The 15,592-nt window shown below is 45.1% G+C and overlaps 1 protein-coding gene across 1 annotated transcript in view; it reads left to right on the forward strand.

Annotated features, from left to right (window-relative positions):
* Nucleotides 1–15,592, forward strand: part of ACBD6 (acyl-CoA binding domain containing 6) — an 87,819-nt gene that overhangs the window by 25,327 nt on the left and 46,900 nt on the right. The window contains exon 4 of the mRNA XM_044301333.1: nt 13,508–13,593. Within this exon, the coding sequence (XP_044157268.1) occupies nt 13,508–13,593 (86 nt within the window). The remainder of the gene's footprint in view (nt 1–13,507; nt 13,594–15,592) is intronic.

Below are 15,592 nucleotides of genomic sequence, written 5' to 3' on the forward strand. Positions count from 1 at the left end.
ATATGTAGAAGACATTTGTGGCACTGAAGGGTTGCTCTAACCTCTCCCCATGCTTTCCATTAACAGATTGCAGTGCCTTCTTTACTGGCAGCGAGGAGCAATTTATAGGAATCGCAACCAAGTGTATGAACCCTCTTTTGGCACATAAGGAGTTACACAGCCCCCTCCGTATACTCATTGAACATTGCAACCTGTGGCTATAATTTTGCTTGCTAGTTTATTGCCAAGCTCTTAGCTGCTAGTATTCAGGTATGTAAATGAGAGACCGGAGCAGACGCACATTTGCATAAAATAACCACGCCATTTAGGAACATCTGTCACCAGGGAAGTCTGTAGAGACAGCAGCGCTTTATTGTTTATCAGGGCTGCATCGGACTCTTTAATCCATGTACCCCTCCCTTCGCTAAGCTGGGAAGTGTACCAAGTCAGTAGCAGACAGTTCCCTGCCCAGCGCTGATCAGCACGATGAATGATGGATGGCACAACATGAGGACATGTGCTGGTACCTAGCTGACGCCTACATGTGAGGGAAGGTCTACCCAGGTCAGTGCTCGTATGAAGACTAGTGGTGATTATCTGAAGTGATCTAACCCTTATTTGGGGTGGAAAAAAAAATCACAGTATTTAACCAAAAGCAAAACACTGATCCCGGCCACGTGCATGCTGCCTTTTTCTTTTTCACGTCAATAAAAATGTTCTCCGGACAAGAATAGGACATGTTCTATCTTTTTTGCGGGCCGCGGAACATGGCATGTGCTGTTCACATCTCTTGTGTCCCCATTGAAATGAGTGGGTCCACATCAATCCGCAATAAAATGCGGATTGGATTCCGACCAAACCTGCGGTCGTGTGCATGAGCCCTAAGGGGGTTGTCTCAACCTCTTTAAAAATGAGGCATTTCAGGGAAGTCTGCTGACCGCCCCAGATCTCATGGCCTGCCTTGTGCTTCCCCTGCAGCGCCGACTGCGGGGGGAGGGGGGGGGGAATGGTTACGCAGCCATTCAGATGGATGGCCTTCCATGTACTGCAAGGATGGTTCGAGTTCGCTAGAACGTCAGCCGCTCATATAGAGCATCTCTCCATTCTGGCTCATAGATGGGGATCCCGAGCAGGGAAACGCCTCTTTTTTTCCATGTGCCCTAAAAAGAGCTTGTGGATGGGAGTTACATATTACAACCCTTTAATGTCTTCTAGCTATTTCTGGGGAAAGCTTCGGGAGCTGAAATGTTGGCCACACTACCAATCACCAGACAAAAGTTATATTGTTTTTCTAGTTCCATTTGTGGTACATCTGGATCACAACCAATATGGCCTCCGTTATGTCTCCAGCTTCACAAGGGATATGCTTTTTAACCACTTCAAACCCGCTAGCTGAAACCCCCTTAATGACCAGGCTACTTTTTACATTTCTGCACTACACTACTTTCACCGTTTATTGCTCGGTCATGCAACTTACCATCCAAATGAATTTTACCTCCTTTTCTTCTCACTAATAGAGCTTTCATTTGGTGGTATTTCATTGCTGCTGACATTTTTACTTTTTTTGTTATTAATCGAAATTTAAAGATTTTTTTGCAAAATTTTACAACTGAAAGTGAAAAATGTCATTTTTTGGCAAAACAAATCGTTAAATTTAGATTAATAACAAAAAAAGTAAAAATGTCAGCAGCAATGAAATACCACCAAACGACATCCATATATAAATTCTTCGCTAAATTTATTGTTCTACATGTCTTTGATAAAAAAAAAATGTTTGGGTAAAAAAAAAAAAATGGTTTGGGTAAAAGTTATAGCATTTATAAACTATGGTACAAAAATTTGAATTTCCGCTTTTTGAAGCAGCTCTGACTTTCTGAGCACCTGTCATGTTTCCTGAGGTTCTACAATGCCCAGACAGTATAAACACCCCACAAATGACCCAATTTCGGAAAGTAGACACCCTAAGGTATTCACTGATGGGCATAGTGAGTTCATAGAACTTTTTATTTTTTGTCACAAGGAAAATGATGGTTTTTTCTTTTTTTTCTTTTTTTTCTTACAAAGTCTCATATTCCACTAACTTGTGACAAAAATAAAAACTTCCATGAACTCACTATGCCCATCACAAAATACCTTGGGGTGTCTTCTTTCCAAAATGAGGTCACTTGTGGGGTAGTTATACTGCCCTGGCATTCTAGGGGCCCAGATGCGTGAGAAGAAGTTTGCAATCAAAATCTGTAAAAAAATGACTGGTGAAATCCGAAAGGTGCACTTTGGAATGTGTGCCCCTTTGCCCACCTAGGCTGCAAAAAAGTGTCACACATCTGGTATCGCCGTACTCGGAAGAAGTTGGGGAATGTGTTTTGGGGTGTCATTTTACATATACCCATGCTGGGTGAGAGAAATATCTCGGCAAAAGACAACTTTTCCCTTTTTTTTTTTTTTTTTATACAAAGTTGGCATTTGACCAAGATATTTATCTCACCCAGTATGGGTATATGTAAAATGACACCCCAAAACACATTCCCCAACTTCTCCTGAGGAAGGCGATACCACATGTGTGACTTTTTTGCAGACTAGATGCGCAAAGCGGCCCAAATTCCTTTTAGGAGGGCATTTTTAGACATTTGGATCCCAGACTTCTTCTCACGCTTTAGGGCCCCTAAAAAGCCAGGGCAGTATAAATACCCCACATGTGACCCCACTTTGGAAAGAAGACACCCCAAGGTATTCAATGAGGGGCATGGCGAGTTCATAGAATTTTTATTTTTTTTTGGGCATAAGTTAGCGGAAATTGATTTTTTTATTTGGTTTTTCTCAGTCTCACTTTCCACTAACTTGGGACAAAAATTTCAATCTTTCATGGACTCAATATGCCCCTCACGAAATACCTTGGGGTGTCTTCTTTCCGAAATGGAGCCACATGTGGGGTATTTATACTGCCCTGGCATTTTAGGGGCCCTAAAGCGTGAGAAGAAGTCTGGAATATAAATGTCTAAAAAATTCTACGCATTTGGATTCCGTGAGGGGTATGGTGAGTTCATGTGAGATTTTATTTTTTGACACAAGTTAGTGGAATATGAGACTTTGTAAGAAAAAACAAACAAAAAAAAAAAAAAAAAACTATTTCCGCTAACTTGGGCCAAAACAATGTCTGAATGGAGCCTTACAGGGGGGTGATAAATGACAGGGGGGTGATAAATGACAGGGGGGTGATCAGGGAGTCTATATGGGTGATCACCCCGCTGTAAGGCTCCATTCAGACGTCCGTATGTGTTTTGCGGATCCGTAAAAATCATACGGACGTCTGAATGGAGCCTGACAGGGGGGTGATCAATGACCGGGGGGTCTGTATGGGGTGATCAGTGGTTCATAAAGGGTTAATAAGTGACAGGGGGGGGGGTGTAGTGTAGTGGTGTTTGGTGCTACTTTACTGAGCTGATCCAAGCAAAAGGGACCACCAGAGGACCAGGTAGCAGGTATATTAGACGCTGTTATCAAAACAGCATCTAATATACCTGTAGTGGTTAAAAAAAATCACATCTCCAGCCTGCCAGCGAACGATCGCCGCTGGTAGGCTGGAGATCCACTTGCTTACCTTCCGTTCCTGTGAACGCGCGCGCCTGTGTGCGCGCGCGTTCACAGCAAATCTCTGCTATCGCGGGAGGACGTGTATATGCGTCCACCCAGAAGAGCAGGGCTGCCGCCAGGACACAATCCTGCGTACGGCGGTCCTGTAGCGGTTAATGATTCTTGTAACCGTATCATCATGGCAGATATTCACAACCATGGTGTCTGCCAGAAAATGTATTTTTGTGTATCTGCACAGTGGATGGGCATAACATATTCAGAATGACCTCATTAGGCTATATTAGGACTCATGCGCACACAACTGTATCCGTTTTTTACGGACTGCAAATCGCTGATCCGCAAAACGCTGATGCCTGCTGTGTGCGTTTTTCTTTCCGCAGGTCCCTCAGTATCTTGCAAATGACAAGAATAGGTCATGTTCTATAATTTTTTGCTGTGCCACAGAACAGACGTGCTTTTTTTGTGGCCTCATTGAAATGAATAGGTCTGCATCCGATCCACAAAAAATGCATTTCAGATGCGGAACAAATATACTGTCGTGTGCATGAGGCTTAGTCTGGATTTAGTTTTGCAGCTTTTTTTTTTTTTTTTTTTTTTTTTTTTTTTTTTTTTTTTTTGCCATAGGTCTATGCAGCACTGCTCATCTGCTATGTAAATATTTGCTTCAAAAAAGTCGCCTGTATTTTATTAGGAGTGTTTGTGACGCCATGAGGTTAATGTCACAGGCGCGGAGAGAGCTGTATTGCAGAGAAGTGGTAAGTGGAATCCATAATGTGTTCTTCTTCGTCCTGTACCCCGCTTGTTCTCGTTTACCTGACTGCTGCCTTTTAATGTCCTCCTCACTGGGAATTTACAGCTCTGCAGCTTTATTTATTGCCGGGCCTCCGCTGCAGATGGACACTTGAAATATAGCGTTGGCTGTCACTGGAGATGGGTGTTTTTAAACATAGGACTGGTCACATCCTTATTCCCGTATTACAGAGTGATGAATGGCATGGAAACGGTTTGGGAAATGAGTTTAATGCAGCCTCAGCCTTGTGTACCCAGAACTTCTCTATCTCTAGCCATCGGAATTAGAGGATCTGTCATTTGTTAAAATTTTAAGGCCCCCTTTACACGGGCCAACTGACCAGGCAATTATGGTCAACTGTTCATTCCCAGTATTTCCTTGATTGTGAACAGAGGTGAGAGCTGCATTTACATTCAGCAATCTTCTCCTCTGTATGGGGATCATCACTGTGATCGCTTATCAGCCTACAGCAGGGCATGATGGAAGCCCTAGTTTTAGGCCTCTTTCACACTTGCGTTGTCCGGATCCGGCGTGTACTCCACTTGCCGGAATTACACGCCGGATCCGGAAAAACGCAAGTGTACTGAAAGCATTTGAAGACGGATCCGTCTTCAAAATGCTTTCAGTGTTACTATGGCACCCAGGACGCTATTAAAGTCCTGGTTGCCATAGTAGGAGCGGGGGAGCGGTATACTTACCATCCGTGCTGCTCCTGGGGCGCTCCAGAGTGACGTCAGAGCGCCCCATGCGCATGGATGACGTGCCATGCGATCACGTCATCCATGCGCCTGGGGCGCCCTGACGTCACTCTGGAGCGCCCCGGGAGCCGCACGGATGGTAAGTATGCTGCTCCCCCGCTCCCCGCTACACTTTACGATGGCTGCCGGGACTTTAGCGTCCTGGCAGCCATGGTAACCACTCTAAAAAAGATAAACGTCGTATCCGGCAATGCGCCGAGACAACGTTTAGCTTAAAGGGAACCTGTCACCCAAAAATCGCCTATTAAGCTGTTTACAGTACCTTATAGTGCTGTATAGTCGTTTCCTGATGCACTTTTTGTTAGTGTTGCAGCATGTATGCTCAGTCAGAAATCGATGTTATATTCAGCTGCTGCCCCGTGCTTCAAGTCAGGCTTGAAGTCACGGGGGCAGCGGCCTCGGCGTCTTACATGGCCCTCTCCCCGCCCCCTGCCTCTGTGACTGACAGCCGAAATCCGATTCCGGGACCGCGCTCAACGGCCGCATGCGCAGTAAAGGGCGGCAGGAGCGCGGTCCCGGCTGCCGCGCGTACTACGCGCCGTCTTACTTTCGCCGCACTGCGCATGCGCCCGACATCCTGTATCAAACGCGCCCGCGCCCGGCATCTGGGCGCGGGCGCGTTTGATACAGGATGTCGGGCGCATGCGCAGTGCGGCGAAAGTAAGACGGCGCGTAGTACGCGCGGCAGCCGGGACCGCGCTCCTGCCGCCCTTTACTGCGCATGCGGCCGGTGAGCGCGGTCCCGGAATCGGATTTCGGCTGTCAGTCACAGAGGCAGGGGGCGGGGAGAGGGCCATGTAAGACGCCGAGGCCGCTGCCCCCGTGACTTCAAGCCTGACTTGAAGCACGGGGCAGCAGCTGAATATAACATCGATTTCTGACTGAGCATACATGCTGCAACACTAACAAAAAGTGCATCAGGAAACGACTATACAGCACTATAAGGTACTGTAAACAGCTTAATAGGCGATTTTTGGGTGACAGGTTCCCTTTAAGTCCGGATCAATGCCTTTCAATGGGCATTCATTCCGGATCCGGCCTTGCGGCAAGTCTTCAGTTTTTTGGCCTGGAGCAAAAAGCGCAGCATTCTGCGGTATTTTCTGCGGCCAAAAAACGTTCCGTTCCGGAACTGAAGACATCCTGAACGGATTTCACTCCATTCAGAATACATTGGGATAATCCTGATCAGGATTCTTCCGGCATAGAGCCCCGACGACGGAACACTATGCCGGAAGACAATAACGCAGGTGTGAAAGAGCCCTTACAACAGCTTGAGGGCTGCAGGTTGTGCATCCCTGCTAAAAGTCAATGTTCAACCCTTTAACTCCTTCCCGACTGCCCACTGGATATATACGTCATATCTGCACATACCCCGTGCAGGTAGCACGTACAGTACAGACCAAAAGTTTGGACACACCTTCTCATTCAAAGAGTTTTCTTTATTTTCATGACTATGAAAATTGTAGATTCACACTGAAGGCATCAAAACTATGAATTAACACATGTGGAATTATATACATAACAAAAAAGTGTGAAACAACTGAAAATATGTCATATTCTAGGTTCTTCAAAGTAGCCACCTTTTGCTTTGATTACTGCTTTGCACACGCTTGGCATTCTCTTGATGAGCTTCAAGAGGTAGTCACCTGAAATGGTTTTCACTTCACAGGTGTGCCCTGTCAGGTTTAATAAGTGGGATTTCTTGCCTTATAAATGGGGTTGGGACCATCAGTTGCGTTGTGGAGAAGTCAGGTGGATACACAGCTGATAGTCCTACTGAATAGACTGTTAGAATTTGTATTATGGCAAGAACAATGCAGCTAAGTAAAGAAAAACGAGTGGCCATCATTACTTTAAGAAATGAAGGTCAGTCAGTCCGAAAAATTGGGAAAACTTTGAAAGCGTCCCCAAGTGCAGTCACAAAAACCATCAAACGCTACAAAGAAACTGGCTCACATGCGGACCGCCCCAGGAAAGGAAGACCAAGAGTCACCTCTGCTGCGGAGGATAAGTTCATCCGAGTCACCAGCCTCAGAAATCGCAGGTTAACAGCAGCTCAGATTAGAGACCAGGTCAATGCCACACAGAGTTCTAGCAGCAGACACATCTCTAGAACAACTGTTAAGAGGAGACTGTGTAAATCAGGCCTTCATGGTAGAATATCTGCTAGGAAACCACTGCTAAGGACAGGCAACAAGCAGAAGAGACTTGTTTGGGCTAAAGAACACAAGGAATGGACATTAGACCAGTGGAAATCTGTGCTTTGGTCTGAGTCCAAATTTGAGATCTTTGGTTCCAACCACCGTGTCTTTGTGCGACGCAGAAAAGGTGAACGGATGGACTCTACATGCCTGGTTCCCACCGTGAAGCATGGAGGAGGAGGTGTGATGGTGTGGGGGTGCTTTGCTGGTGACACTGTTGGGGATTTATTCAAAATTGAAGGCATACTGAACGAGCATGGCTACCACAACATCTTGCAACGGCGTGCTATTCCATCCGGTTTGCGTTTAGTTGGACCATCATTTATTTTTCAACAGGACAATGACCCCAAACACACCTCCAGGCTGTGTAAGGGCTATTTGACCATGAAGGAGAGTGATGGGGTGCAGCGCCAGATGACCTGGCCTCCACAGTCACCGGACCTGAACCCAATTGAGATGGTTTGGGGTGAGCTGGACCGCAGAGTGAAGGCAAAAGGGCCAACAAGTGCTAAGCATCTCTGGGAACTCCTTCAAGACTGTTGGAAGACCATTTCAGGTGACTACCTTTTGAAGCTCATCAAGAGAATGCCAAGAGTGTGCAAAGCAGTAATCAAAACAAAAGGTGGCTACTTTGAAGAACCTAGAATATGACATGTGTTCAGTTGTTTCACACTTTTTTGTTATGTATATAATTCCACATGTGTTAATTCATAGTTTTGATGCCTTCAGTGTGAATCTACAATTTTCATAGTCATGAAAATAAAGAAAACTCTTTGAATGAGAAGGTGTGTCCATAAATATAAATGTTTAGGCAGAACTTTAATCCTGGGATTAAAGCTCCTGCAATCTAGCAGGTTGGGTCCCCGCTGTGAGACAGCGGGGACCCTGAGGAGAAGACAGGAGCGGTTTATTTCCCTGTGCCGAGAGGAGAGCGGTACTTGAGCGCAGGGGGGAGAAGCAGAAAGAGGCCGAGCCGCTTCCTCTTAGTCCGGTGGTCGTGTGACTGCCGAGTGTCTCGGGGCAGGAGCAGAGCTGCAGGTTCTAAGAAGCCCATGATCAGCTCTGCCTGTGTTATGTTCCCCTAGGGGGCTGTTTTCCACTATAACTGGGGCTCCTGTGGATGCCCCAGTTAGAGTGGAAACTGTGGAAAAAAAGAAAAGTCAGTGTCCTCCAGAGGTCCTGTAATGATCTCCTGGGGACATATGTAGCAAAAATAAATTAAAATAGTAGAAAAATAAAAAAGAAATGCTGTCGCTAATGGAAACAGTCACCATAGTCGCCTCTTCACTCAAACCTATAAATGTTAAATATCATAACGATTAACACAAAATAGGGAACCCATAGAATTCATTTTTTTGTCTTAATATTTAAGAAATAAAAAGCTATAGTAAAAAAAATAAAAAAATTTAAATTACTTTAGAATTAGTGGTTTTCCCCCAAATTATACCTTTAAAAAAAATGCTGATAAGTCCTAAGTAGCAAGTAAAAACATTGCAAAAATATTTTGGTAGTCAAACAAATTAAGTTGGGGTCACTAAACATTCGAACATGTGAACATTCAGGCCTTTTTAGCTCCGGTCATGGAAGGGTTAAATAGGCCTCGAGACATGACTGATATTAAGCCAGCATCTCCTCTGCAGACAGCTGTTTCGGGGCGTTTGCCCCTCATCAGTGCAGAGCAGAGAGTACTGGCTTAACTGGTTAAGAGGCCTAAATAAGCATTTTGGGGTGAGGGGGGGGGGGGGGTAGTATGCGACACTGGCTTATTTAATATCAGTCATGTCTCAAGGCCAATTTCATAGGTCGAACATTGACTTATAGGATGTCTGCAATAATTTGCATCCCTTTTCTTCCCAGAATTCTAGGAGTGTGTATAGAGGAGCGTGTATAGCTTATAAGTCTCCTCACATCGGTTAAGGCACTCTCTCCCATTGACGAGATCGTACCCCCCAAATTTCTTTCAGGTACAGTAATTCACACGCTTCAAATTCTAATGCCACCTATAGGCAGCTAATCTGTAAGGCTACTTTCACACCAGTGTTTTTGCTGGATCCGTTGTGATAATACAACCGTCTGCATCTGTTATGAACGGATCCGGTTGTATTATCTTTAACAGAGCCATGAGAAATCCGTCATAAACTCCATTGAAAGTCAATGGAGGACGGATCAGTTTTCTATTGACTTACATTGTGTGTCAGGACAGATCCATCTTGCTCCGCACCACATCACGGACAGAAAAACGCTGCTTGCAGCGGTATTTTGTCTGCAATGGGGACGCAACTCAACGGAACGCATTCTGGTGGACTCGGTTTAATTCAATTGTTTTGTCCCCATTGACAATGGGGACAAAATGGAAGCGTTTTCCCCTGCTATTGAGATCTTATGACGGATCTCAATAACGTAAAGAGAGAGCGCAAATGTGAAAGTAGTTGATGTCCAACCCACGAAAGAGAAACTGTCTCAGCGAAATGCAGTGCAGTCAGCATGTTCCAGATCAGGAGGAGCTGAGCAGATTGATGTATAGTTTCATGGGAAAATGTTCAGTGTAATGCTGGATTTACACTGCCCCATTGTTCAATTATCGGGAATGAACGTTACTACAAATGCTCATTCTCAATCTGCTCGTGTAAGTGTGCTGGTAATCACCTGATGGATGAGCATAGAGTGTGTATACCTTGGGAAGTCAAATGGGGATCACTTGTGTCCTGTCGAGGTATTCAAGCTGTGTTGGAATGTGCCAACAGCATTAAAACTGTGGAGAGCTGGCACATGGCTCCACAGCCCAATAGATCACAGATTACATTTACTTGGGTTAAAGCGGCTCTGTCATCCGGATGACGCTGATTAAAACGATACCTGTCCTATGTCTGATGGTGGTATTGTTGCTTAGAGAAATTAACTTAATATAAAATTATTCAATGCACTATTTGAGCACCAGGAGACGGGCTTATGCAGTTCGAGCGTAGCTACAGCAACACCCCTGGTGCTCCATAATGACGCCCCTCGGCTTTTCATCACACAACCCCCTTCCCCACCACCTTTACATTGACGGCGCTAGACTGCACTCGTGTCCGGAACGGGACTTGCGCGCAACATCTTCACTCGTCGGGATAAAGCAGAGGATGTTGTGGCCACGCGCCGTTCTGGACACGAGTGTGGTCTAGTGGCGTCAGTCTAAAGGCAGAGGGGCGTCATTATGGAGCACTGACGCTGGAGCAGTGCTTGAACTGCATAAGCCTGCATTCCCGGTTCTCTAATAGTTCATTTGCATAATTTTAAACAAATTTTTTTCACTTCAACGATAAGACCTAAGACAGGCCTCGTTTCAATCGGCATCATCAACTCTACTTGTATGCCTGGTAGGGTAGGGTTAATCCAAGTGACAGAGCTGCTTTAATTGCTGGTTTCTTCTGATTTTTGTTATAATAGGCCCATCATGAAAACAAAACAGCAACATTTGGTCATATACTTTAGGTCATATACTTCAGCAGATGTGACTATAGGTCATATACAGTCAGGTCTATAAATATTGGGACATCGACACAATTCTAACATTTTTGGCTCTATACACCACCACAATGGATTTGAAATGAAACAAACTAGACAGCTTTAATTTGAGGGTATTTACATCCAAAATAGTGGAACGGTGTAGGAATTACAACAGTTTGCATATGTGCCTCCCACTATGTAATGGGACATAATAATCATAAATCAAACTTTCACTTTTTAATACTTGGTTGCAAATCCTTTGCATTCAATAGTCTGGACTGCATAGACATCACCAGACGCTGGGTTTCATCCCTGGTGATGCTCTGCCAGGCCTCTACTGCAACTGTCTTCAGTTCCTGCTTGTTCTTGGGGCTTTTTCCCTTCAGTTTTGTCTTCAGCAAGTGAAATGCATGCTCAATCGGATTCAGGTCAGGTGATTGACTCGGCCATTGCATAACATTCCACTTCTTTCCCTTAAAAAACTCTTTGGTTGCTTTTGCAGTATGCTTTGGGTCATTGTCCATCTGCACTGTGAAGCGCCGTCCAATGACTTCTGAAGCATTTGGCTGAATATGAGCAGATAATATTGCCGAAACACTTCAGAATTCATCCTGCTGCTTTTGTCAGCAGTCACATCATCAATAAATACAAGAGAACCAGTTCCATTGGCAGCCATACATGCCCACGCCATGACACTACCACCACCATGCTTCACTGATGAGGTGGTATGCTTAGGATCATGAGCAGTTACTTTCCTTCTCCATACTCTTCTCTTCCCATCACTCTAGTACAAGTTGATCTTGGTCTCATCTGTCCATAGGATGTTGTTCCAGAACTGTGAAGGCTTTTTTAGATGTCGTTTGGCAAACTCTAATTTGGCCTTCCTGTTTTTGAGGCTCACCAATGGTTTCCATCTTGTGGTGAACCCTCTGTATTCACTCTGGTAAAGTCTTCTCTTGATTGTTGACTTTGACACACATACACCTACCTCCTGGAGGGTGTTCTTGATCTGGCCAACTGTTGTGAAGGGTGTTTTCTTCACCAGGGAAATAATTTTTCGGTCATCCACCACAGTTGTTTTCTGTGGTCTTCCGGGTCTTTTGGTGTTGCTTTGCTCACCGGTGCGTTCCCTCTTTTTAAGAATGTTCCAAACAGTTGTTTTGGCCATCCCTAATGTTTTTGCTATCTCTCTGATGGGTTTGTTGTTTTTTTTCAGCCTAATGATGGCTTGCTTCACTGATAGTGACAGCTCTTTGTATCTCATCTTGAGAGTTGACAGCAACAGATTCCAAATGCAAATAGCAGACTTGAAATGAACTGTGGACCTTTTATCTGCTCATTGTAATTGGGATAATGAGGGAATAACACACACCTGGCCATGGAACAGCTGAGAAGCCAATTGTCCCATTACTTTTGGTCCTTGAACAAGTGGGAGGCACATATGCAAACTGTTGTAATTCCTGCACCGTTCACCTGATTTGGATGTAAATACCCTCAAACTAAAGCTGGCCGTCTGCAGTTAAAGCACATCTTGTTTGTTTCATTTCAAATCCATTGTGGTGGTGTATAGAGCCAAAAATGTTAGAATTGTGTCGCTGTCCCAATATTTATGGCCGTGACTGTACTTCAGCAGACGTGACTTTAGGTCATATACTTCAGCAGTCTCGTTTATGTGATAGAAAGCCACTGTATTGCCAAAAGCCACCACACATACACCTTCCTAGAAAACCGTGGTCGTGGCAGCGTAGTGATATGGGTATATTTCTTAATAAAAGAAGACTGTAAAACTTATGCTACAGGGAAATCCAGAAAACTTGCTGCAGTCTTCAAGTGAAATGTGAGATTTCCGGGGGGGGGGGGCTCGGAAGTAGTTCACTGCAAGGAGCGTTTTGCAGTGAAGCAACAAAATAGAGGTCCGCACTACACTGCCATCTACTGACCAATAGAACAGCAAGTCCCAGTACAGATATTTTTCCATATAGTAGAACCAGTAATATACAAAGTAGAAGAAAGCTTCACAGTGAAGCGCCAAGGCATTTGCAGGAGCAGAATAAAACTTCATAGTCACACTACTGATAATAAAAGCTCCACTAAAGGCATGTTTGTTCTATGCTGTTTTTCTATAGTCCCTTAAACATACAAAACACATTTTCTTATCCCCCCCCCCCCCCCTTCCCCCTCCAGTTCAGGGATCGTACTATGTTTGCAATAAAACTCAGTAGCTTACTCATATTAGTGCATCTTCTAGAAGTCAATGCTTGGTTCTTAAGTTTGGTTCTCTAGATGGCCGATAGAACATCCGCAATACCCAATCCCCATAGCTCTGTGTGCTTTTATGGTGTAAAAAAACGATTTGATACATATGCAAATTAACCTGAGATGAGTCTGCGCTTGAAAACATGACTCTTCTCTGGTCACACAAGTAAGATATGACTCTTTTATGTTAATTTGCATAAAAGGCAGGAAGTACAAAAATGCATCATACTTACTTATTGAATTCGTCTGCAAATGAAATTAAAAGTGTAATGACCATTTAGAAACGCTCAGTGAGGGTAGCCCAGTAGAGGTGACAGGTTCCCTTAACACCTGCTGCTGCTTCTTGTACATCTGCGAATCTGTTGCCCTGGCACTGCTTATATGTATTGAAATATTAATTAAGTTTGCATTGTCACCTAGTTCTCCCTGCGTGTTTCTTTCAGGCGTCTGAAGAATCTGTTGAAAAGCACAAGTCGACTTTCGGTGGTCCAGTGGTCAGCTGCCTGTACAAGGTGCAGGAGACACTTAGGTAACTGAAGGGATGCAGCTTCCTTTAGATTTTTTTTTTTCCACTGATGGTTTCATTTATTTTGCCCCCTGTTGTCTCACACCTTCGTCTGTAGTGTCTCCATTTCACGCTTAATTCTCTCCACATAACAGGTCTCCCACATTCCAGTGTGCCTCTTCTCCTCCCTCTCCTCTGTCCCATGAGGCTTTGCAGTAATCTATCAGAATTGAATTAATCCTTCTCACTCGGGCAGCCATCTGTCCTCTCCTCTCCGCTCAGGCCCGACTAGTTCCACCAAGGATGATTGATGGGCTCTGCAATTGATTAGTTGCTCTGCCAGATAAATGGACTGTTTTGGCATGAAGTATCACAGGTCAGTCAGTGTGGTCAGGCAGTTAGGCTTTTGCTTTTAGAAAGAGATGTGCACAGACTAGCAGATATTCATATGGGCTCCAGAGCAGCCCCGTACTCGTTTACTGGGACATGTGCATGACAAGGGAGGGATTTTGGAGCCCATAAACCTGTGTCATCAGCGCCAATATGAATCAGAGGCATAACGATAAAAAAAAAAATCTAGATGTCAAATATATTACAGTGGTGATAATTAGAGTTGAGCGAACACCTGGATGTTCGGGTTCGAGAAGTTCGGCCGAACATCCCGGAAATGTTCGGGTTCGGGATCCGAACCCGATCCGAACTTCGTCCCGAACCCGAACCCCATTGAAGTCAATGGGGACCCGAACTTTTCGGCACTAAAAAGGCTGTAAAACAGCCCAGGAAAGAGCTAGAGGGCTGCAAAAGGCAGCAACATGTAGGTAAATCCCCTGCAAACAAATGTGGATAGGGAAATGAATTAAAATAAAAATTAAATAAATAAAAATTAACCAAAATCAATTGGAGAGAGGTTCCATAGCAGAGAATCTGGCTTCCCGTCACCCACCACTGGAACAGTCCATTCTCAGATATTTAGGCCCCGGCACCCAGGCATAGGAGAGAGGTCCCGTAACAGAGAATCTGTCTTCATGTCAGCAGAGAATTAGTCTGCATGTCATAGCAGAGAATGAGGCTTCACGTCAGCCACCACTGCAACAGTCCATTGGCATATATTTAGGCCCAGCACACACACAGGCAGAGGAGAGAGGTCCCGTAACAGACAATCTGGCTTCATGTCAGCAGAGAATCAGTCTGCATGTCATAGCAGAGAATCGGGCTTCACGTCAGCCACCACTGCAACAGTCCATTGGCATATATTTAGGCCCAGCACACACACAGGCAGAGGAGAGAGGTCCCGTAACAGAGAATCTGGCTTCATGTCAGCAGAGAATCAGTCTGCATGTCATAGCAGAGAATGAGGCTTCACGTCACCCACCACTGCAACAGTCCATTGGCATATATTTAGGCCTAGCACACAGGCAGAGCAGAGAGGTCCCGTAACAGACAATCTGGCTTCATGTCAGCAGAGAATCAGTCTGCATGTCATAGCAGAGAATGAGGCTTCACGTCAGCCACCACTGCAACAGTCCATTGGCATATATTTAGGCCTAGCACACAGGCAGAGCAGAGAGGTCCCGTAACAGACAATCTGGCTTCATGTCAGCAGAGAATCAGTCTGCATGTCATAGCAGAGAATCAGGCTTCACGTAAGCCACCACTGCAACAGTCCATTGTCATAAATTTAGGCCCAGCACCCAGGCAGAGGAGAGAGGTCCCGTAACAGACAATCTGGCTTCATGTCAGCAGAGAATTAGTCTGCATGTCATAGCAGAGAATCAGGCTTCATGTCAGCCACCACTGCAACAGTCCATTGGCATATATTTAGGCCCAGCACCCAGGCAGAGGAGGGAGGTCCCGTAACAGAGAATCTGGCTTCATGTCAGCAGAGAATTAGTCTGCATGTCATAGCAGAGAATCAGGCTTCATGTCAGCCACCACTGCAACAGTCCATTGGCATATATTTAGGCCCAGCACCCAGGCAGAGGAGGGAGGTCCCGTAACAGAGAATCTGTCTTCATGTCAGCAG

Source organism: Bufo gargarizans, chromosome 7, assembly GCF_014858855.1.
Source record: "Bufo gargarizans isolate SCDJY-AF-19 chromosome 7, ASM1485885v1, whole genome shotgun sequence".
Taxonomy (NCBI): Eukaryota; Metazoa; Chordata; class Amphibia; order Anura; family Bufonidae; genus Bufo; species Bufo gargarizans.